The sequence below is a fragment of the Hypanus sabinus genome, chromosome 8, assembly GCF_030144855.1.
Source record: "Hypanus sabinus isolate sHypSab1 chromosome 8, sHypSab1.hap1, whole genome shotgun sequence".
Lineage (NCBI taxonomy): Eukaryota > Metazoa > Chordata > Chondrichthyes > Myliobatiformes > Dasyatidae > Hypanus > Hypanus sabinus.
Window position 1 is genome coordinate 27850375 of NC_082713.1, and position 22459 is coordinate 27872833.

The 22459-nt window shown below is 41.8% G+C and overlaps 1 protein-coding gene across 7 annotated transcripts in view; it reads right to left on the bottom strand.

The window, feature by feature from the left end:
- Positions 1-1300: 1300 nt before the first annotated feature.
- Positions 1301-22459, bottom strand: part of acsl4a (acyl-CoA synthetase long chain family member 4a) — a 78726-nt gene continuing 57567 nt past the window's right edge. For all 7 annotated transcript variants that reach the window (XM_059976868.1, XM_059976864.1, XM_059976865.1 and 4 more), the window contains 10 exons: positions 21290-21440; positions 19664-19787; positions 19147-19218; positions 18642-18781; positions 16053-16225; positions 14845-14919; positions 12412-12600; positions 7159-7273; positions 3365-3522; positions 1301-2059 (listed from right to left, as the gene is read on the bottom strand). In XM_059976868.1, the coding sequence (XP_059832851.1) occupies positions 1902-2059; positions 3365-3522; positions 7159-7273; positions 12412-12600; positions 14845-14919; positions 16053-16225; positions 18642-18781; positions 19147-19218; positions 19664-19787; positions 21290-21440 (1355 nt within the window). In that variant the 3' untranslated portion in view covers positions 1301-1901. The remainder of the gene's footprint in view (positions 2060-3364; positions 3523-7158; positions 7274-12411; positions 12601-14844; positions 14920-16052; positions 16226-18641; positions 18782-19146; positions 19219-19663; positions 19788-21289; positions 21441-22459) is intronic.

The window sequence follows — 22459 nt, forward strand, 5'->3', positions numbered from 1 at the left end:
AATTGGCTCATTAAATGGAAGCCAGATACTTCATTTTTGGCATGAATTGTCTCTGGAATAACCTCAATGAAAACCTGCTGCTAATGAACTAGATCTAACACAAACAGAGAATTATATACAAGAGTATATAAGATCATATACTGGCAGTAGTCTTTCAAAAATGCTGTGCAAAGTCAGAAAGCAAACAGAATGTTTGTAAAACACATGTCTTATGGAACTGATAAAACCCACTTTGCATCCAGGCTTTCCCCCCTTTCCATATCCTTTTTTGCAAATCTATCACAGGAAAATTGCTGGCAGCTGTGCTTGATTCATTCCCCAGTATTAACAAACAGAGTATTTTTGGCTACTAAACCAATGCAGTGCTCCTGCAAATGACTGAGTAGTTCATATTTGTTTGGAACAAGAGGACTAGGAATCCTAGGAATCTCATCTCACATGGACGGGAACAAATGGGGCAAAATTCACAGTACAGTAGGGCTTTGGGGAAGTTCTAGCTGCCAAGAAGCCAGTCAGATGCAACAGTGAAGATTTATTTCACAAGTGTCATTTGCATATTACTAGAGACAACTGAACTGTATAATGAAATGGGTTAACTACAAGGGGTGAGGGGCTTTCCCCACTTCTCCTTAAGTGGCGGGCTTGCCCTTGGATAATGCTCCAAGCATGTCATCTGCTGACCTGTGTACTGCTTGCAGCAACTTTGAGTGGGGACTGAGGTTGGGAGAGTAGGCTATGTGAGGTGGAAGCAGGTGATGTGCAAAAACACACACACACAGAGCCCCCCCCCCCCCCAGTGTATATGCAGAGTTCTCTGTCCACCAGCTCCCAACTATTTATTTCCTAGTAATTCATCACTAAGTGAATTGGTACAAAACATTTATAAAAATGTTTTTTTTATATAAAACAGGCTTTGCAGCAATTCATTTTGTGGTGAATTGGTGCAAAGCACATTTATAAAACAAACAATTGTGGTTGAAATAACATTTTCTGAACAAAGTTTGAAGTTTAGGCAATGCACTAAACTCAGGGATTGCTCAGCACCATATTTGTTGGAATGTCACTTGTGTATTCAACATATTAGGTCCCAGATTGATCATACCAGGCTTTCTGAAGGCCAGAAAGATTCTTCAGATGCAAAAGGACAGGAGGTATCACAGCAGTTGAAGAACAATCAGCCAGATGAAATGGGAGGTCAGCGATTGCAGGATTATAAAATACTTAACCAGAATAATCATAAAGAAACTATTTGCCAATAAATTTATCTGGGTCCCTGTTTTTTAAGAAAGTGAAATCCGCCAAGAAAGTGAAATCTGCCTCTGATCACGGCATTAAATGAAGTAGACTGCTATGAATAGTAACAACTATGTTTTTGGGATTTCGTTTTCCTGTAACGTTTAATACAAATACAAAATAGTTATAGTGCAAACATCGCATCAAACAAAAAACTGTGATGACATCACCTGACTAGGGGACTTGAAGATCAAGGTCAGTAGAAGTATCCTTTTTCTCTTTTAAGAGGTCTTGTTTTAACAAAGAATGATTACTTACACCAATGATAAACTCAACCCTTGCCTCTACCCCTTGTACATACTGATATAACCAGTGGTCCTTATTTAACGACAAAAGTGGGGTAAAAAAAAAACAACAATAGTTCAAAAAGCCAACATGCAAAAGGACAATGGTCACTAGCAGAAGGCAGGTAGATGGTACAATCTTACATATCAATTTGATTCTTTTCAAGTAAGATTGAGTACATTGGAGAATAATCATGAAGCAGAACATTCTTCTTTTGGTTCATCAATTTATGTTTAAAGTGAGTCACTCATTCACTGACATTTAATTTATAGGTACACTATGCCGCAGGCACCAGGAAAATATTATCCAGGGGTTATAAGGGTCTATTTCCCTCCGTACATCCTCTCAATGTCATTGAGGTAGTGGTTCTTCAGTTCCTTCCGCTTGAGCTTGAAGGCATCTGTTACCAGCCCCGTTTCTGGTGTCCATGGCTCTGGGCTCAAACGCACCTTGATGGGGACTTCAAACTTCTCCAGTTTACCTGTTGCCAGAGTGCACAAAATCAGCAACATCAACATGTGTGTGTTCTTTCCACTGGGCACCTACCCGTGGAGTTTAATTCACCATCTTCCTAATTCCCTCCCTATAACTAGCAATGGCAAGTTTGTTCTTGCAGCAAGGGTAGGCTGACAACTGATCACATTTCTCTTAACCGCCTTGAAATAACTTATGAGTAACTGGGAACAATATCAACTGTGTTCATGTCCTCCCTTTCTTGCTATAGGCCAATTAAAACAAAATGTCACACTATCTTAAATGTTTCTTCCCTCAGGAAGTTAATCTGAACTACCAATCGAGTTAGCACCCCACACCCCCATCGATTAGATCAGTCACTGCATTGCACAGCAAGGCACTTCAAACCACTTTTTGTAACACTGTTTACACCGTAAATACTTGCTGGTATTTATGTATTTTTGCATATTTTATTCTACATCCAAACTTTAACCTCCAGCTTTTTTTAAAAACATAATTCTTTATAATTGCTGAAGTTTTTTTTTTGCATGTCGCGCCAATACACCACAAGAAGTTTCTAATACACGCAAGTGCATGGAGCGAATAAAGTTGATTTTTGCTTGCTATTTTCTTGGCATGGCTCTAACTTGCAATCCCAATGCTCCAAAAGGCCATCAAGTGGCCACCTTAATTTTGATCTAATTGATATCCCCTATTGTTTTTTTTAAACAATTTTTTAAACAAAACACTATAAAATATTCAGTTTCAAATTGAGAATTGACCTAACATCTTCAGCACACTCGAGTTCTTAAAGGGCCCACTGTACCTGAAAACATCCTATTGTGCCCATAGAGACCACATGCTCCTTCTCCAGGGGCACCGAGGCAAGGATGTAGCCCTGGAAGAGGAACTGGCAATCAGCTGGGGCAGAGTACCCAATTGCCATCACTTGGACCCATGAATAGCCAGCTTGGCCAGGCCCAGGAGCAAATTCATCAGAAGCTCCCTCAAGTGACCCACTCCACATCGGGTGACCGTAGATCAGGAACACGGGGGTTAAAGTACAACCAGAACTTGAGCAGCAGCCCCTTCACTATCCTAATTACTTTGCAGATGGTGGCACTAAACTCAGGTTACATAGCCATGTTGGTGTTGCCTGTTATACCTTAAGAGAAACACCTGATGACCAAACAAGTGGAACAAATATTTCTGCACATTTGGAGTTGCTTAATATGATACATAGACTGAATATTCTAATTAGAAAGCGCTGGACAACAATAGTCAGTACTGGAGTTTCTATACTGAATGCGAGTCCAGCGACCTCAGTACTCACTGGAAGCTGATGCCTCTTTGATCTCCCTTAGAACCTCCGCCTCCATCTTGCTGTCATTGCAAATTTCCTCCCAAGTTCCCTGAATTTGTTTCTGCTCAGCGAGAGCAGTCAGTTTCTTCTGATTGGGCACCACAAAACTGATCACATAGGACTGCTCACTGTAAAGGAAGCACAAATGTGGTTTAAAGTTCGCCGATAAGGTTAGAAACCAGAATCCCTATTCTGCAGCACTTAACACTTCTCCCGCTTTATGCTCTCCAAGAGTGGTAGGTGGCTGAAACGGTGCAAGGGGAGTGTGTTGGAAGTAGATAGGATTGCAATAGTTAATAGCACTTAGACACAAACAGGCAGGGACTAGAGCAGGGGTTCCCAACCTGGGGTTCAAGGACCTTTTGGTTAATGGCAAGGCTCCATCACATAGAATAGACAGAGACAAGGACCACATGCAGGCAGACAGAATTAGTTTAGACTGGCATCATGGTCAATACTTCTAGAATGGGCCACAGGTCCTGTTCCAGAGCTGTACTCTGCTACATTCCCATGTAGTCACTGGAAGTTTAACAACTTCCCAATACTTCCATCAACTAGTAAGAATATGACGTCCTGCACCCTGAGATTGTTAAACGTTTCTTCCAGTAACTGGTAATGGGAATTCATCTGCTTTGAATCACCCCTTGCAGGCTTCCGTTAACATTACTAAAATAGGCAACCAGGTGTAAAAACTACCTCCGGTGTGATGATATAGATGGTGGTAGCTGAAAACAACTCGCATGAGTCACCAGCCATCCCATTCTGTTCTTCTAATTACCTGCATCATCATAGGTGTAGTGAGGGTGCAAATGACCACATGGTCTTCTACACTTGACTTAGACCCCCGTACATAACGGGCGGCTCCAACACAAATTCTGTGATGTGTGATTACTACCCACAATCTTTTAAGACCTTTGCAAAAGCTGTAATATCCACATTACGGGTAAAAAGTTAGAGCATCTTTGTTAATGAAATCAAACCAAGAGACATTAGTTCTGTATCCATGGTTCAGAGGGCTGTGGAAGTGTGGAACGAGCTGTCAGCTCGAGTGGTACATGGGAGCTCGATTTCAACGCTTAAGAGAAGTTTGGATAGGTACATGGATGGTAGGGGTATGGAGGGCTATGGTCTAAGTGCAGGTTAATGGGTATAGGCATTTTAAATGGTTTGGCATAACTAGATGGGCTGAAGGGCATTTTCTTTGCTGTACTTTTCTATTCTATGACTCTAAAGGACAAACCACATTTTCATGTTTTTTTAACACAAGGGCTAGATCTGCTTCTCTTTTCACAGACACCCTCTCACCCAACGTATTTTCTGATTTTATTTCAGATTTCCAGCATCCACAGTTTTAAAATTTTCCACAAGATGTAGGCAAATAGGTTACACTCCAGTGGTTTATGGGGACCATAAGGCTGGAAGTTGCTGAAAACCATTGGTATTTCCCAGCTAATGTGCTACAGATTTCTGGACTCCAGCACAAATATAGAAATCCCCAACAATGGCTGTGCCTTCAATTACCTTGGTACCAAATCCTGGAATTCCCTCCCTAAATGTCCATCCGGCACTCACAGGTAGCACACAATTGTGCAACTCTGATGCCAGGTCTGTGGTGCCTCACAGCACCACTGAACGGTTTTGAATCCGGTGTCTGGTGGTATCTGTGAGGAGTTTGCAAGTTTTCCCTGTGACTGTGTGTGATTCCTCTAGGTGCTCTAGCTTCCTCCTTGTGCAGGTTGGCAAATTAAATGACCACTTTAAATTGTCCCTGGGTGAGTGGTAGGAGATTGGGGGGGGGGGGGGGGGGAGTTGATGGGAATGTTAAGGAAAACAAGAGGTTAAACGAAGGGTCAGTGTCGTTTTGTGGTCACTGGTCAATATAGACTTGGCGAGTTTGCATGCTGTTTCTCCCTGTGACTTCTCTCAGCCAGGCATCAATGCTGAAATTGTCTGCTGTCTGGATGCTCAATTCTTTGATGATTATCCTATGAAACAGTTTCGCTTCCTCCTCGATCACTTTCTCCAAATGTCTACTCCATTAAATAAACAGCTTTTCTTTGGAATCCAAGTATGTCAACTCTCACAGCTTAAGCAATGTTGATAATTTCTTATTACTCTCTCCATATCCAGAACCGTAAGTAATCCATACCTTCTTTCCATTTAAAATCTGCCATTATCTTCCCTTCATTGCACCACCACCTCCCAGTAATATTTGCAATGCCACTCCAAGGCGCCTCTTGCTGAGGCCACCCGCATGGTGGGGGAGCGACACCTTGTATTTCACCTGGGTAGCCTCCAACCTGAAGGCATGAGTATCGATTTGTCCTTACAGTAAAAAGAAACCCTCCCCTCTTCTATTTTCACTCTGGCCTCTTACCTTTTCTGCTTGTCATCTCCCCCTTGGTCCCCTCCTCATTCCCTTTTTCCAATCGTCCACTCTCCTCTCCTATCAGATTCCTTCCTCTTCAGCCCTTTACCTTTCCCACCCCCCTGGCTTCACCGATCACCTTCTAGTTATCCTCCTTCCCCTCCCCCACCTTTTTATTCTGGCGTCTCCCGTCCTCCTTTCTAGTCCTGAAGAATCATGTCAGCTCAAAAAGTCAAGTATTTATTCCTTTCCATAAGCGTTGCTTTAGATTTCCAGCAGAATTTTGTGTGTGTGTTTTTTTTGCATTTTTACTGGAATTAATTTCCTGGTTAGTCTGGGAGGACCTGGAGGCTTTGGAGAGGACTCAGAAGAGATTTGCTACGATATTTCCTGGATCAGCGAGTACCAGCTACAAGAGATTGGACAACGTTGCAATATGTTCCCCAAGCACTGGAGGCTGAAGGGTGTCCTGATGGAAATGTATAAAATTATGCAAGGGCTAAATGGGGATGATAATCAGAATCACTTTCCAGGAATGGAGCTATCAAACACTAGAGGGGATAGGAGTAAAGGTGAAAGGGGAGACAAGTTGCATACTTCTTTTTATACAGAGCGGTAGGTATGCTTCCAGTGAGATAAGATAGCAACATTCATAAGACTATAAGACATAGGAACAGGATAAGACCATTTGGACCATTGAGCCTGTTCTGCTTGATCATGGCTGATTTATTTTCCTCCTGCCTTTTCCCCATAACTTTGATGTCCTTAGTAGTTAAGTACTTAATAGCTTCTGCTTTAAGTATGCCCCATGACTAGGCCTGTACAGCCATCTGTGGCAATGAATTCCACAGATTCACCACCTTCTGGCTAAAGAAATTCCTCCTCATCTCTGTTCTAAAGGGGGGGGGGGGGCTTCTACTCGAAGACTGAGGTCGTGCCCTCTTGTCCTATTCTCTCTCACTACTGATACATCCTCTCTACCCAAACTTCTAGATCTTTCAATATTCGGCTGGTTTCAATGAGATCCCCCACCTCCCACTCTTCTAAGCTCCAGTGAATACAGGCCCAGAGTGTGCAAACACTCCTCCTACATTAACCCTTTCATTCCTGGAATCATTCTTGTCAACCTACTTTAGACCCGGTCCAATATCCTTTCTTAGATATGGAGTTCAAATCCGCTCACAAGATGAATGAATGATTATTTAATAATTTACCAATTAATATTATCATATCATAATTAACCTACTGATTCTGTTTAATATGAACCAATTTTCTAAAATACAAGCACTTTATGGAAAAACTGTAGCCAACTGCTGAATGAAAACAAAGCTTCCAATATTGTTACAGCAGATTATAATCCATATAGTTACTGGATTGTGACAGAAATCTGACCTACCTGTTTGCGTATGCGCATATATTATCAATGAGTGAACAGCTCTTCAGGGTGGACTCAACTTTGCCCAAAGACACATATTCTCCAGCTTGTAGCTTTACTAAGTCTTTCTTTCGATCTAAAAAGATAAACAGTTACAGTATCCTAGAATTAGTTCAAGTTATGAAAGATTACATCACGATGGACTGACACAACAGAAGTGCTAAGGGGAAATGCACACAGTTATCTCTTGCAGGCTGTCAAATGATATCAAGCCTCAGACTAGCTGAGCCTCAGGACATTGACAGCCTTTGAAAGGAATCTCTTCAAATACTTCATTACAAGGTTGAAGTAATTACCCCACAATAGACTGTGCTACAATTTAACTGGTGGTTCTCACTTCTTAAATGAATAGAAATTCATGTCTCATTCCACTGGCCAAAGCACAAAACTTTAGGATGGCACTCCACTGCAGTGCTGCTAAAATGCCATCATTGCCCAGGTGAGACATCACACTGCAGCCCTGTCCACTCCTTTAGGCTGATACGTTTTAAAACATCCATTCACACCACTGTAAATTAGGGCAGCAGAGGTTTGCCCACTGTCCTGGCTGTCATTTACCCTCAAACTGACCTCACTAGGAGTAAATTGTCTGGTCTCCATCGGATTACAGTTTGCTGTGTGCTGACCGGCTGCTGAATTTCTAAACATGATTTCATGTCTCTGCAGTCTGACTCGTGGGTACACCATCTACCTTATTATGATCTTGCACTTTATCATTTATCTGCACTTTTTCCAGTGTCCTTATTCTGCATTATTATTGTTTTACTATACTTAGAAATACAGTGCAGAACAGGACCTTCACCCAGTGAACCAGCAACCCACCCATTTAACGCCAGCCGGATCACAGGGCAATTTACAATGACTAACTGGACTGTGAGAGGAATCTGGAGTGCCCAGAGGAAACCTACGCAGTCACGGACAGAACACAAAAACTCCTCATGGATAGTGCTGGAATTGAACTCCAAACCGAGAACTCCAGTGAGATTGTCAGGCTAACTGCTATGTTATCATGGCACCCTGTTCTAGCTCATGCAATGATTTCGTCTATATAAACTTCATGTAAGACAGACTTTTCCACTGTATCTTGGAAAATAAGACCATAAGATATAGGAGCAGAATTAGCCCATCGAGTTTGCTTTGCCATTTCAACATAGCTGATCCAATTTTCCTCTCCACTTCAACTTCCTGCCTTCTCCCTGTGCCCCTTCATGCCCTGACCAATCAAATATGGCAATAATAAACCCCAACTAGCAAGTACCAATGTCATTGGTGACAAATTACCTTGAGATTTCAATCAAGATTTCAATCTTGGAATTAAAACCCGACAAAACAGCTAATTGGAATGCATCAGGGACAGTGGGATGAGATAAAACAAAATGTCTTTGTTGTTGCCACCATGTGGTGGAAGGAACGGCCACCATTTTGTGAACTTCTTCCTGAATTGGTTCTTGCTCAGGGAAGGTTCGGTCAGAGCAATTGAAAGTGAACATAAAGCCCCTACCGATCACCCGCTGCAGACTTGTGGAAGAACAGTCTGTTATTAAGTCACCCAAGCCCAGGGTCTGTCTTGAGCTGACTGTAAAATGACCTGACTCAAGGAGAAGCAAGGGATGAAGATCAGAGGCAAGTCCTTATTTGGGAGAAGAGCAATCAGGTCATGCCTCATTAGATCAGAGCCAACGGGAAGTGGACAACAGGCTAGCCAGATACAGAACCAACAGGAAAACATGACAGTGAATAATAATGGGCAGGTGTAGAACAGTGACATCTCTGGAGACTAAAGATTGCAAGGAAGACCTCCATGAGCGGTGGAGGGAGAAACAGGATCAACTGTTTGGCCAACAGTGGATCCCCCATTTTGCTATTACAAGTTGGAGTAGGAATCTAGGTGAAGACTGGTACAAAAAGATCACTAACATTCAGGAACCTAAATCATTGACCCAGAGTCAATTATAACAAACTTTCTAGTTTACATTGTTATTTACGTTTATACAATAAAATCTGAGTTTTAAATTAGTCAAAATTTGCCTGATCATCACTCGACTCAGACATGGGTCAACGGTGACATCAGTGATAGGCTTTTAAAAAAAATAAATCTCTAATAATATATGCATATAATATGCATTCCAAATTGTATGGGAAAATCCCAAAAAATATCCCTGCTGAAATCATGATTTCCTTTCTCTGGAAGTTGGTGACTTTGGGCTCCATTAAGGATTCAAAGTCCTCCTCTTCAAGAATGTTGAACGTTACAGGCCATTCGGCCCACAATGTTGCACTGACCTTTAACATACTTCAAGATCAATCTAACCCTTCCCTTCCACATAAGCTTCCCTTTTTCAATCAACCACATGCATATCCAAGAGTCTCATAAATGCCCCTAATGTATTTGTCTCTACCACCACCCCTGGCTGTGCTTTCCATGCACCCACCACTGTGTAAAAAAAAACTACCTCCGACACGCCCCTATACTTCCCTCCAATCACCTTAAAATTATGCCCCTCATATTGGCCATTTCCACCTTGGAAAAAAGTCTCCAGATGATCAGTGCCTCTTTATCATTTTGTCAATCTCCATCAAGTCACTTCTCATCCTCCTTTGCTCAAAGAGCAAAGTCCCAGCTCAGTCAACCTATAAGGCACGCTCTCCAATCCAGGCAGCATGCTGGTAAAGGTAATTTAGAGAAAAGCGCAGCCCAGGTATATATTGGAGAAGGTACAGTGATCTCACACAGGTTGCGTGTTCACCAAGTGACCATGGTATTGGTCAGCCAGGTAGACCCATGGCTGATCTCTCCGTAGCTCTGACTGTAGCCCAGGGAAACCCAAATAATTAGCGAAGAGTTTCCAATCTGAAACCCTGCCGGTCTGGGTGTTTTGGTTTCACACACCATGGACTAATCAGGGTAAACAGAACAACAGGTGTATTCAGAGCAAAGAATGTTGCTGCATTCAATCGTGATCTCATCTTTCTTAAGATGCAATCCCAGTTCACTCCTTCCAATAATCCCTTCCTATCCTTGCCCAATATCTGCTGCCAATTAATTCAAGTCCGTTGACTTAACAAGTGTACAAGAACACAGTACGGTTTGAGCTCAGTGCTGCTGAGGGTGGAGACTTCAGTGAGTGAGGTCAGGGCAATGGCAAGTGGAGCCACTGTAACTCGACACTGGCATTAGATATAAAGTGGGGAAAGGGTTACTGGCAGAAGGCAGGAAAATGGCTAGTGGGCATCTGATTTCTACTCAGTTATCTATAAAGTTGATGCATCAGAGGGCAGTTCAGCCAAGTGGAACTTGAATCCTGTACCTGTGGAAGTGGTGGATGCTCCCAGGGAGGAACATATACTTAAATGTTTCCAGCTTAAGCACTGGGTTTTGGAGATGGGGCTGTGGTGCCAGGTTGAAGACCCTTCAGGGATGTGGTCATACCGCAGCTTAAAAGCATGTAGAGACAATGGTCTACCACCAAGCAGGTAGTCCAGAATCCCTTCACAACCAGATTTTCACACCTGACTGTGGTGCCTCAGGGGAATGCAGCCAGATTGTGGCACCACAATTGACGTGACAGCACCCGACAGGGATAAGAAAAATGAGATAGAAATGACAGAAGATTCAATAGTTCAGGAGATGCAAAGATGTATTTGTGTATATAGATGTGACTCTAGGATGTGTCTTCCTAATGCAAGAGTTCAGGATGTCACTAAACAGAAGGTAGGGAGAGGCAAAGATTGAACCAAACATAGGTAGAAGAAAGGAGGAGCAAACTTTTGTTTTGGGAATTGGCAAAGAGCTTAAAAAAAAAGAGGATGTATTCTGGCATAGACAAGACAGATTTCTAGACCACCCATTTTTGATCTATTACTGTGCAATGAGAAAGGGTTAATTGATAATGCTTTTGTAAGGGAGTCCAGAGGAAACAGCAATTATAATAGAATTTAACGCATTACATTTGAAATTGACGTAGTTCAATCTGAAGCTAGCGTTTTCAACCAAAACTAAGGAAATTATGAAGACACGAGGTGGCAGCTTGGCTCTTGTAGATTGAAAATCCTTGTTTAAATAAGGTAATGGCTAACATTTAAGAAATAACACAAGATTTGCAATAAATACTTAGTCCTTTCTGAAAATCTGTTTGAACGAAGCCGCAATAACAACCTATCACTCAACTTCAGCAAAGCCAAAGAGCTGATTATTGAGTAAGGAAAGAAAAAACCGAGGTCCATGAACCAATCCTCATTAGGGGATCAGAGCTGGAGAGGGTCATTAACTTTAAATCCCTTGGCATTGTCGTTCCAGAGGATCTGTCCTGGGACCAGCATATCGTGCCTTCTTTGTCTTTGCACTTACAATGCCTCTATTGTCTGAGAAGTTTTTGCATAGACTTGGCACACAGCTAAAACTTTGACAAACTTCTATAGATGCACAGTGGAGAGTATCCTGACTGGTTGCATCATGGCCTGGCATGAAAACAACAATGCCTGTAAGAAAATAAATCTCATGGTAGCGTTTGGAGGTGTACTCTACATGTACATTGAATTTTAATCCACGAAAAGGACCAAATATGGATTACAGGAGAAATTATTAAATCAAAGGAAACGACTTATAAAGTTGCTAGGAAATGCAAGAGCCTGATGATTCAGAGCTCTTAAAAAAAATCAAGGGATCACTCCAGAATTGATAAAGAAAGGAGAAACAGATGTGAGAGCAAGCTAATGAGAAACTAAAACAAAAGTTACCAAGGGCATATGTGGATTGTTTACTGATAATTTTATAATGGATAATAAGAAATCAGAAGACAAATTTTAAGAATACATAATGTCTATCTTCACAGAAGACCCATAAAACTGAAGGCCCAGAGTACAGAGAAAACAAAAGAAGATATGAGACTGAAAAGTGACAAGTCCCTTCCAGGAGTCAAGAGCTTGAGGAATAGCTTTTCTCTTCCAGAACCCTTAAAGCAGAAAATGAATGACGAATCGCAGAATAATGGACAGGTCATTCAGGACTGAAATAAGAAAATTCTTCATTCAATGTGACTGTGGAACTCTTGACAGCACATGACTGATTTATTGACTAAAATCTAAACTGAGATTGATTTCCGGAGACAGAAGCAGAGTGTAGGAAAATGGTGGAGAAAGACGTCATTTTGAATGATATACAGGGTCAAGAGGTCCTGATGCTCTTCTCCTGCTCCAGTTTCTTGAAGTTCTTACCAATGATCTGTAGACAGCCATCTGGGTGGAATTCGCCAACATCCCCCGTGCAAAACCAACGCTGACCATTGCTATCCTCAAAAAAGTCATCATTGGATGCACTTCCTTTGAAGTACCCCACTGCCACGTTCGGCCCACCAATCAGAATTTCTCCTCTTGGATTTGGCTGGTCATGATTGGTATATCCTCCTACGGTTGAACAATAAACAACTGTTAAGCAGCAGAAAGTCAGAGAATGGAAATGAGCTCTTTAGCTCATCAAGTCTACAGCAACCCATTCCACACTGACCAGTTTATTCTCCCAGAAATCCAACTCCCCCAGATGCTAACGACTTTCCTATACTCTAGGGACAATCTACTATGGCCAGTTAACCCTCCTGCCTTTGGGATGCAAGAGGAAACTGGAGTCAGTGGGAGAAATTGATTCAGTCACAGGAAAAATGGGCAAATGCCACAAGGAGAGTTTCTGGAGGTCAGGATTGAATCTAGGTCATGAGAGCTGTGGGGCAGCAGCACCACTAGATATAAGCTGTACACTACAACCAAGCTTATTCTGAACGTTTCAGGAAGAACATTTTAAAAGAATGCAACACATACATTTTCATTTCTTCTCTAGTTGTCCAGCTGGATTTCTACAAAGTAACTGAAAATCAAAAGCAGCCCATTTTGTTCCTGACATGAACTGATGAATCACTTGGAAAGTCATAATCACATTCTAGGCAGGAACAGTAATGCTGACTGCCACTGCCCAGATCGACACATTTTGGACAATGACTCCCACCCACTCCATAATATACTGGTTAGGCACAGGAGTACATTCAGCCAGAGACTCATTCCACCAAGATGTAACACTGAGCATCATAGGAAGTCATTCCTTCCTGTGGCCATCAAACTTTACAACTCCTCCCTCAGAGTGTCAGACACCCCGAGCCAATAGGCTGGTCCTGGACTTATTTCCACTTGGCATGATTAACTTATTATTATTTAATTATTTATGGTTTTATATTGCTATATTTCTACACTATTCTCGGTTGGTGCGGCTGTAACGAAACCCAATTGCCCCTCGGGATCAATAAAGTATGTATGTCTGTCTGTCTGTTTCGTCCTGGGTTAGTTTGTTGAGCTCAGCCTGTTGGTGGAAGGAAACAGAGGTCTCAAAGACCATAAGATATTGGAGCAGAATTTGGCCATTCAGCCCATCAGATCTGCTCCACCATTCTATCATGCCTTATTTATTATCCCTCTCAATCCCATTCTCCCTGTAACCTTTAACGCCCTTAATAATCAAGGACCTATTAACGTTTGTTTTAAATATACCCACTGACTTGGCCTCCACAGCCATCCGTGGCGATGAATTCTACAGATTTATCACCCTCTAGCTAAGGAAACTCCTCATTGTCACCATTCTAAATGGATGACCTTCTATTGAGGCTGTTCCCTCTGGTCCTAGATGTCCTCACTACAAGAAACATCTCCACATTCACTCCATCTAGGCCTTTCAGTATTTCGTTGGTTTCAATTGGATCTAGACCCCCCCCCCCCCCACCACTACTCTTCTAAACTCCAGTGAGTATAGGACCAGAGCCATCAAATGTTCCTCATGTGTTAACACCTTCATTCCTGGAATCATCCTCGTGAACCTCCTCTGGAGGGTCTCCAATGCCAGCACCAGCACATTTATTTTTATTATTTTTTTTTAAAAGATAATGGGCCCAAAACTGTTCACAATACTCCAAGTGAAGACTAAAGTAGTCACAATACTCCAAAGCCCAAAGAGACGGGAGGATAAAGGGAATTCATTAATCACCCACTAGGAAAAGAGAACATGAAATCTTGTGAGGAGAGGAATTGGATGCCACTGCACCCTGACAGGATTGAATCGTTAGAGTGTGATACATCCTGGAGACCATTCAGGCAGTTTTACCAATGACAGGCTGAACCACTCTACACTCGTAACTATGTGGCTAAACGCAGCTCAGATACCATTTACAAATGACACTACAGTGATCGATAGAATCTGAGATGGCAACTAGGTGGGCAAGACCAAGGGATTTCAGGTAGTCAAAGCCAGGAGAACTCAATGAGCAGTGGAAAGAGGGGAGCAGCTATCAACGTCTTGGAGGATTGTCTTGTGGGCACAAAATCACAAAAATAGGCATGCCAGCAGTTCCACTTCATTAGGTGTTTGAAGAAATTGGCATGTCAGGCAAGACTCTTTTCATATTGTTCCTTTCACAATCTCTGCACTTGACAATGAAAAGTACTGTGAGTGGTAACAAGTATGGCGTTTCAATTCTTGTCACCATGGTACTTGCACCTATTGTAGATGATACATTCATCCCTTGAAGCTGTGCAAGCTTCTTGGAAGAATAATCCAATAACTCCCAGCACCTATACTGTCAAGTCACATGGATGCAGATCTTATACAAGTACCTTCTTCCCAGTCCCGAAGCTTGATTTCACAGCAGATAAGTGGAGCTCCAACTCTTCCCGTGCTGTAGTCCGATACTGAAATTGCAGAGAGCATGGTTAGATTCTGGAATCCGTTCAGCAATAAAGGTTGCAGAAGCTCTTTACAGAGCCAATGGTGTAGACAAACTATGTTCTTTTGTGTACTTACTGAAACCTGCGATCATGTCAATCCATTCACTTGAACAATCTGATATTTAGTGTCACTTCTGCAATCCACATTGTTAAAGAGAAGAACAATCTCTTCGTGATGTCATCATTGACACATTTGGTCAGCTTTAAACATGTTTCTCCACTCCACTGGAAGGAGTGAAGACCCCAAGCAGTAATACAGATTGCTTCCTAGTAAATCTCATCAATTATGACAATTTTGTGTAAAGGAATTTTTAATAAACAAAATACTGAGAAAATGCTGATTTTCAGAGGTCTCCTGTGTCCTGTCAACCCATAGGCAGAAACAATGAACAAAGGAAAACAGACAAACTCAGTTCCTGGAAAGTTCAGTGGAAATTACAGAGTCAGAAAATCCATGTTAATTTTATTATAATTGCTGTTTACAATTTTTAATCATTCTGGATGTTCAGAACACTGAAACTGAGATCAAAGCATCTAATCAAATTAGAGTGGGACCAGGATGGGAACTGATCAAATTCCCTGTCTCCGATGCTTTCAGATTTAGATATTGAAAGCCATGAGTGGAAACCTGAGGGAAGAAGGGGAATCTTTGTGTTTCACAGAACTGTTTAGCAGCAGTGAACAATGTTTGGAGGAGAATACAAGTGGATATCCACGCACACATTTGGCAATAATTTTAAGACATAAATCTTCCCATTAGTTTCCCAAACACATGACATCTTGTCCCAGGTTAGACTGTGAACTAAGCCACATGAAACAAGCATAAACAATCATCATTTTCCTCAATGGCTCTAGCACCTGCATGCAACTTAATGTAGAGAATAGGATTTCATACATATATGCAAACACACAAAAGAAAGATTTGCTGAAGTTCACATTAAAATACAGCACCAATAATTAATAATTCTCCTCCAACTCCATTGTGTAGCCTGTAGTATATCAAGTCTCCCCAGTTAATTTCCTTTTATCACTTCTCTTGCTCTCCCAGGAGACATTACCACACTCCAAGCAGCACTCTTGCTAACTCAGTCACTCACCTTCGGTGATGGTACCAGCTCCACATGTTTCTGTCAAGCCATAGCCTTGACCTACTGGACAGCAGAAACACACATTCATAAACCTCTGTGTCTGCGGGGAAAGAGGTGCACCTCCAGACAGCATCATTCGAACATTTCCTCCCAACAGTGCCTTTACTTTTTTAAATAATAACCTATTATAAAACACAAGAAAAAATGCTCTTTAAGGTGGGTCTCAAAGATACTTGAGATTGCAAATATCCCGAAGTATTGGAAATGATAAGAGATCTGTATGACAAACTCTTCCCCCCCCCTCTCAATTTAAAGATTAGCTTTATTTGTCACATGTACATTGAGACATACAGTGAAATACATTACTTGCATCAATGACCAACATGCTCTGAGGATTACTGTGGCCCCACAGGCGGCCACACTTCCAGCGCCAACATAGCAGGCCTCAACTCACTAACCCTAACATATGCCTTTGGAACGTGGGAGGAATCTGTAGCACACAGAGGAAATCTACATGGCCACGGGAGGAACATACAAACTTATTATAGACAGCAATGCAAATCAAACCATGACTGGTGATGCTATAAAGCGATTGCGCTAACTGCTATTTTACTGTGCTGCCTCTATTAAATAAAATATCTACAATACTTTATGAAGTTCCCCAAACTACGTTTGGGAAGTTGGTGATGCGCAAATTTGGAACTGTGGGCTAACAATATTTTAGTATGTTCACCTGACCTGATAACATCCTACTAACATTTTGAACTTTATCAAACTCTCTCTAGATCGTGAAATCCATTCCTATTTACCCATCATCCATGCTCAGTGACCTACAGTGGTTGTCTACCGAGTGATAGCTCAGTTTAAAAAGACAATAACAAACCTGGCCCCTCTAAGTAACTCTGAAACCTCCTCCAGCTTTATTAGCCTCAGGGACTTCAGCTGCTGCCTCTCACCCAGGCCCAGTCTTCTATAATTCAACCACTGGAGATGCCCAAATTGCCTCCCAAAACAGTCCTTTACCAAATGCAGAATTGGGATTCCATCCTCCAGCCTATATCCACTATTTGCTCTGTATTAATGTTAATCATCAAAATGTGCAAATCTTCTTCATCGGCTGTCCATCGATTTTCAACGATGACTGAGGCCTGGTCAAGTCTCCCCTCTCCATGCCACCAATGTTGTCACAGAGCAATGTGTGGTTAAGTGCCTTGCTCAAGGACACAACACGCTGCCTCAGCTAAGACTTGAACTAGCAACCTTCAGATCTCTAGACCGATGCCTTATCCACTTGGCCACGTGCCACACATTATATCATCTGGATAATATAGTCCTTGAGCACTATAGTACAGAAACAGCCCCTTCGGCCCTTGTATTCTGTGCTAAATTATTATTCATCCTTGTCAAATTGACCTACTCCTAGATCATAGCCCTCCGTTACCTCTTATTCATGTTTTTCACCCAAATTTTTCTTAAATGCTGAAATTGAACCCGAGCTCGTTCAACACACTCACCACCCTCTGAGTGAAGAAGTTTCCCCTGCATGTTCCTCTTAAACATTTCACCATTAACCCACGATCCCTAGTTCAAGTCTCACCCAACCTCAGTGAGGGGGGGAAAAAAAAGCTCACTTGTATTTACCCTAGCTATACCCGTTTTTTTTAAAAATAATACCTGCATACCTCAATCTTCACAAATGCAAAGATGTTTAAAAGCAGACATTCATTCAGACTTATTACTATTGGACTATTTTGGTTTGCCCTCAAAAGTACACCATCGTGGAGCCCCAAGGTGGCTAACACTAACAGAAGGGCCTCAGTATGAAATGGACAGTCCTAGGGCATCACTGAAAGCAAGCAAGCAGTTGCTTCCTTGTAAGAAACAAACATGGGAGACAAGAGGTAGTAAAGACACACAGCTCAAATGTTTTCACCTCCAAACTAAGATTAAGGAAAGTCTACACTCATGAAGAAAGTGAAAGATTTCTCAAAAGCAGGCAATCCACCATGAGAGACAAGCTTACAGTTACTATCAGGGTAAAGTGCATTTAGTTGTTTAAGGAAAATACAGCTTGGTTCTTTTAAGGCCGGGCTCTGAGAATGTGCATTTTATGTCCTGGTCAAATGCCAAACTGCCTTAGTCTGCCCAGAACAGCATTTCTCTGAAACACAAAACAAATCACTTGCTTGCCAAAAGAAGTTGGCAGAATCAGAAGCTTGCCTGTGGGCCGGGGAGGAGCAACACAGGCTGAACTGTCCGCATGTGAGCATAACTCCTAGCCCTTCCCATCCGGTCCTCAAGTGTCTGCTCTCTGTAGGTGGGGAATCTCTTCATGCATCAGGTGGGAAGGTCCTCGTCCCTACCCTGGCTGGTGCAAGTCCAAAGGCTTAATGCTTTGTCTTTTGACAAGTATCTGCGTGCACATCAAAAGCTTAGCGCCAGCAGAACTGCGGCAAGAAATGAGTGAAGCCCACTCGTATCTCACTACAGCAACTATATTAAAAATATTTCCCAAAATAAAACTGATTTTTGTGCCAATACAGAGCAACTTAGATCAAGTTTCAGTGAAATCGTTTAGGTAATATTGAGTTTTCTTACAGGTTGCAAAGAGGTGCGTCGTAACCCCTTTTGATCTGTTCCAATTTGTAATCGTAACAGAGTTTGAACATGGTTCTCTGCAAGTAGTTCATTTCCTGCACCTTGCTCATGAGGTTCTTATAAATTCGGTCCATAATTTCCTGAAAAGACAAAGGCAGCCAGTTTACCATGGGAAAATATTCAAAGAAACAATGTGGCTCCCCTTCTCCCACCAGGCATACCCTATACTGGTGAATCAATATCCCCATATTTGTTAGCAAAACTTCAGTGTGGAATTACATGTTAGAAAATACTGATATTTAGCAAAATAGTCTCCATCAGATTGTGATTTTGTCTGCCCAAATGACAATTCTACTTAAAACTGAAGGTTCCTTCAGAATCCACCCTGGATCCACATACCTCTCTCCCCACGAGTTTTGGGATTCTGGTGATAAATACCGTGTTTTACTAGAAGTTATACCCCAGGCAACAACACTTAAGATCTTGTTAACATTCAGACACTCACTGGGACTGCTGCCATCAGTGTTGGCTTCAGGACAGTACAATCCCCTCTACTGCCCTTTTTGATCCGGGTTGACTGTGAAACAATAGAGAACAAAATTCAGAAGTGTTGCCACTTTGTTTATTTAACTTATTCCATTCAACTACAGAACAACTGTAGTCTGGAAAGCAAATTTAGCAACATAGAAGCTCAGAAAGAGTGCAGAGCAAGTGAACTGGGAATGTGAAATGTAACCTCCCATTATAAAAGTAATCCATTTCCACTTCTTTTAAGTTTGCAAAACCAAGTAGCTTATTCCCCTTCTAAGGTAGAGATACACAAAATTTATAAAAATGCTTTGTGACAGGAAATTAATTCTAAAGTTACAGATAACTTCCTCTAAAAGGCATTATATTACTGTAAAGGCCCAAAATATCGACTGTACTCAGTTCCTCTAACATTTTGTGTGGGTTGCTCTGGATTTCCAGTATCTGCAGATTTTCTCGTTTGATATTACTGTAAAGTCCAAAGTGTTGCTCACCTGGTCAGACAATGTTTGGGGAGACGAGTAACCGATTCGACAGCCATAAGCAACACAGGAGATTTCTGCAGTGAGTTCTAGCACATGAGCCAATGGCAGATATCCAATGTATGTATCTTTGGGTCTAGAAATAAATTTTAGCATTTTTAGTAAAAACTGCAAAGGACTGATGCTGAAACACTCATTCAGTCCATGAGGTTAGTTTTAGTCATGAGGACTTATACAACAAAATTCATGAAACTTGGTATATTTCAGAAATTTTGATTCCAAAATTTTGAGCTTTTCTCTTTGATAAAACCATTTTTAAAACATAATAATAGATTAGGCATTCCTAAACAACTCAATGAAAATATAAAGGCTGGGTACATACCATAAAACAATCATGGCACAAGTTTAAAATAGAATTCTACAACCACACAAAATAGACTGCAAGGGCCGGGACTGAAAGATTGAGTTGTAAATGGTGAGAACATTCTAATCTTAAATTCCGAGGCTCCAGCTGAACTGGCTCCCTCACCTTCCTCGTCATTCAAATTTTCCGCCTCTGACCCCATCACATACCTCCCCTCGAGTTCTCGCTGGCTCTCTGAACTCTATTCCAGTTTTAGCTTAAACCTTCTTTTGGCTAACTTCTCCTAGCTCCTTTAAGAAGTCATCAAGTACAGACAGCAACTCTATTTCTCTCTACAGATGCTGCCTGCTCTGCTGAGCTTTTCCAGAGTTTTCAAAGCACTTTTTTTTAAAAAAAAGGAGCCTACTATTCCAGTGTTTATAGTTTACAGTGAGATAGTGTACAACCTAAGAATGCCCCAAACTCTGAAATTTTGTAATTAAAAAAAGCCTCACAAGACCACAAGACGTAGGAACAGAAGTAGGCCATTTGGCCCATTGGATCTGCTCTGCCTTGCCATTCTATCATGGCTGATTTATTATCCCTGTCTACACCATTCTCCTGCCTTCTCTCTGGAAATAATCAAGAACTTAATGCAACACACAGAAAATACTGGAGGAACTCAGTAGGCCAGGTAGCATCTATGCAAAAGTTGTAAACTGTTGACGTTTCTGGCCAAGACCCTTCATCAATCCTGATTAAGGGTATTGGCCAGAAATGTCAACTGTACTCTTCTTTTCTATAGGTGCTGCCTGGCCTGCTGAGTTCCTTCAGTATTTTGTGCATGTTGCTTGGATTTCCAGCATCTGCAGATTTTTTCTTGTTTGTGAAGAACATATCAAACGCTGCTTTAACCATATTCCATTACTTGGCCTCCATAGAGGGTAGTGAGTGTGTGAATTCCACACACTCACTAACTTCTGGCTAAAGAAATTCCTTCCCATCTTTGTTCTAAATGGACCTCCCTCTATTCTGAGACTGTGCCCTCTGGTCCTAGACTCACCAACTATAAGAAACATCCTCTCCACATCCAGTCTATCTAGGCCTTTCAATATGTGATAGATTTCACAGATGTCAATTAGATTTCCTTCTTCATTCGTTCTTCTAAATGATGATCATATAACTCAGGCCTACAAAGTCAATTTTAACAAATGACAGTCTTAAATCTTAGATTAACTAGCAGCATTATCTGTCAAAACCAGGCAAAGAAAAGCTGCAGAAACGTAACTACTTACCCCAGCTCAGGTATCCTTTGACACTGGCCTGTCATTCCCGCTATTAAGTTACTGTGCAACATCATCACTCCCTTTGGTCGACCCGTAGACCCACTCGTATACATGATGACTGCTAGGTCCGATGGGGTGGGCCGGGAAGGGGTTGTGTCCACTGTGCAGAAAAACAATTGTTAATCAGCGTTGGGCAACTTATCAATACGGAATATCTTCCACATCAGCTGCGGTTCTCATTTTTAAATTTGTACATGGATTGTTTTTAAATGTGCAATTCTGGGCAGTACAGCTTAACATGTAATGGAAAGACTTTGTAATAATGTTAGAATGACCAAGACACCCGGGGGTAGGTTGTTTTTCCCACAAGACTGTCTACGTGATCCAAAAAAACAGACCTCTAATGTAGCGCACAGAATTTGGTCATATTTTGTGTTTTGATCCAAAGATCCAGAGAAAAATGCCACAGATCACTGCTGGGAAGAGTTATGGCTCAAGTTATTTTGTAACTATTAATTTAAATGAGAGCAGATAGGGATGGGGATGTGAAACTGTTGGGTGGGACAGTATTACAGAGTCAAGGAATCAGGAGTTATATAGCATGGAAATTAGTCCCTTCAACCCATCTCATTCACGCTGACCAAAGCGTCTCCCTAGGCATGGGTCGACCATGGATATTGCATCCTAGCTGTGTAGATATGCAAGCCTGGGCAGTACAATATGGAGAGCAAGCTCCCCCTCTCCATGCATCTTATGAACCCAAAGCAACAGCAGAGACTGATACAGTTTCATACCAACAGCATCGCAGGAGCTGCCAGTCAGCGTTGAACTCAATGTAGGACTTCCTTAGAGAGACCACCTCCGGATTTTCCTCCCCCTCAGGATTTCTGCCTGAAGTTGGTCTATACCCTTCCAAACCTTTCCCACTCACATGCCAAACCAAGTATCTTATTCATTTGTCTTGGAAAAGGATTCAAGTTCTGGGAACAGTATGAGTGAGAAGTTTTTGGTGGCATGTCAGAACCAGGGCAAGGATGCCGAGATTAAGTGCTTTGGGATGAGTCAGTAGACTGAACCTCAATGAGCTCTGCATTTCCAGTTACAGCCTACAGAAGCCACATTTAGTTGCACAATCTGTTCACCCTCAATCTTTCACAATAAAACTAGTCACTAGTCACT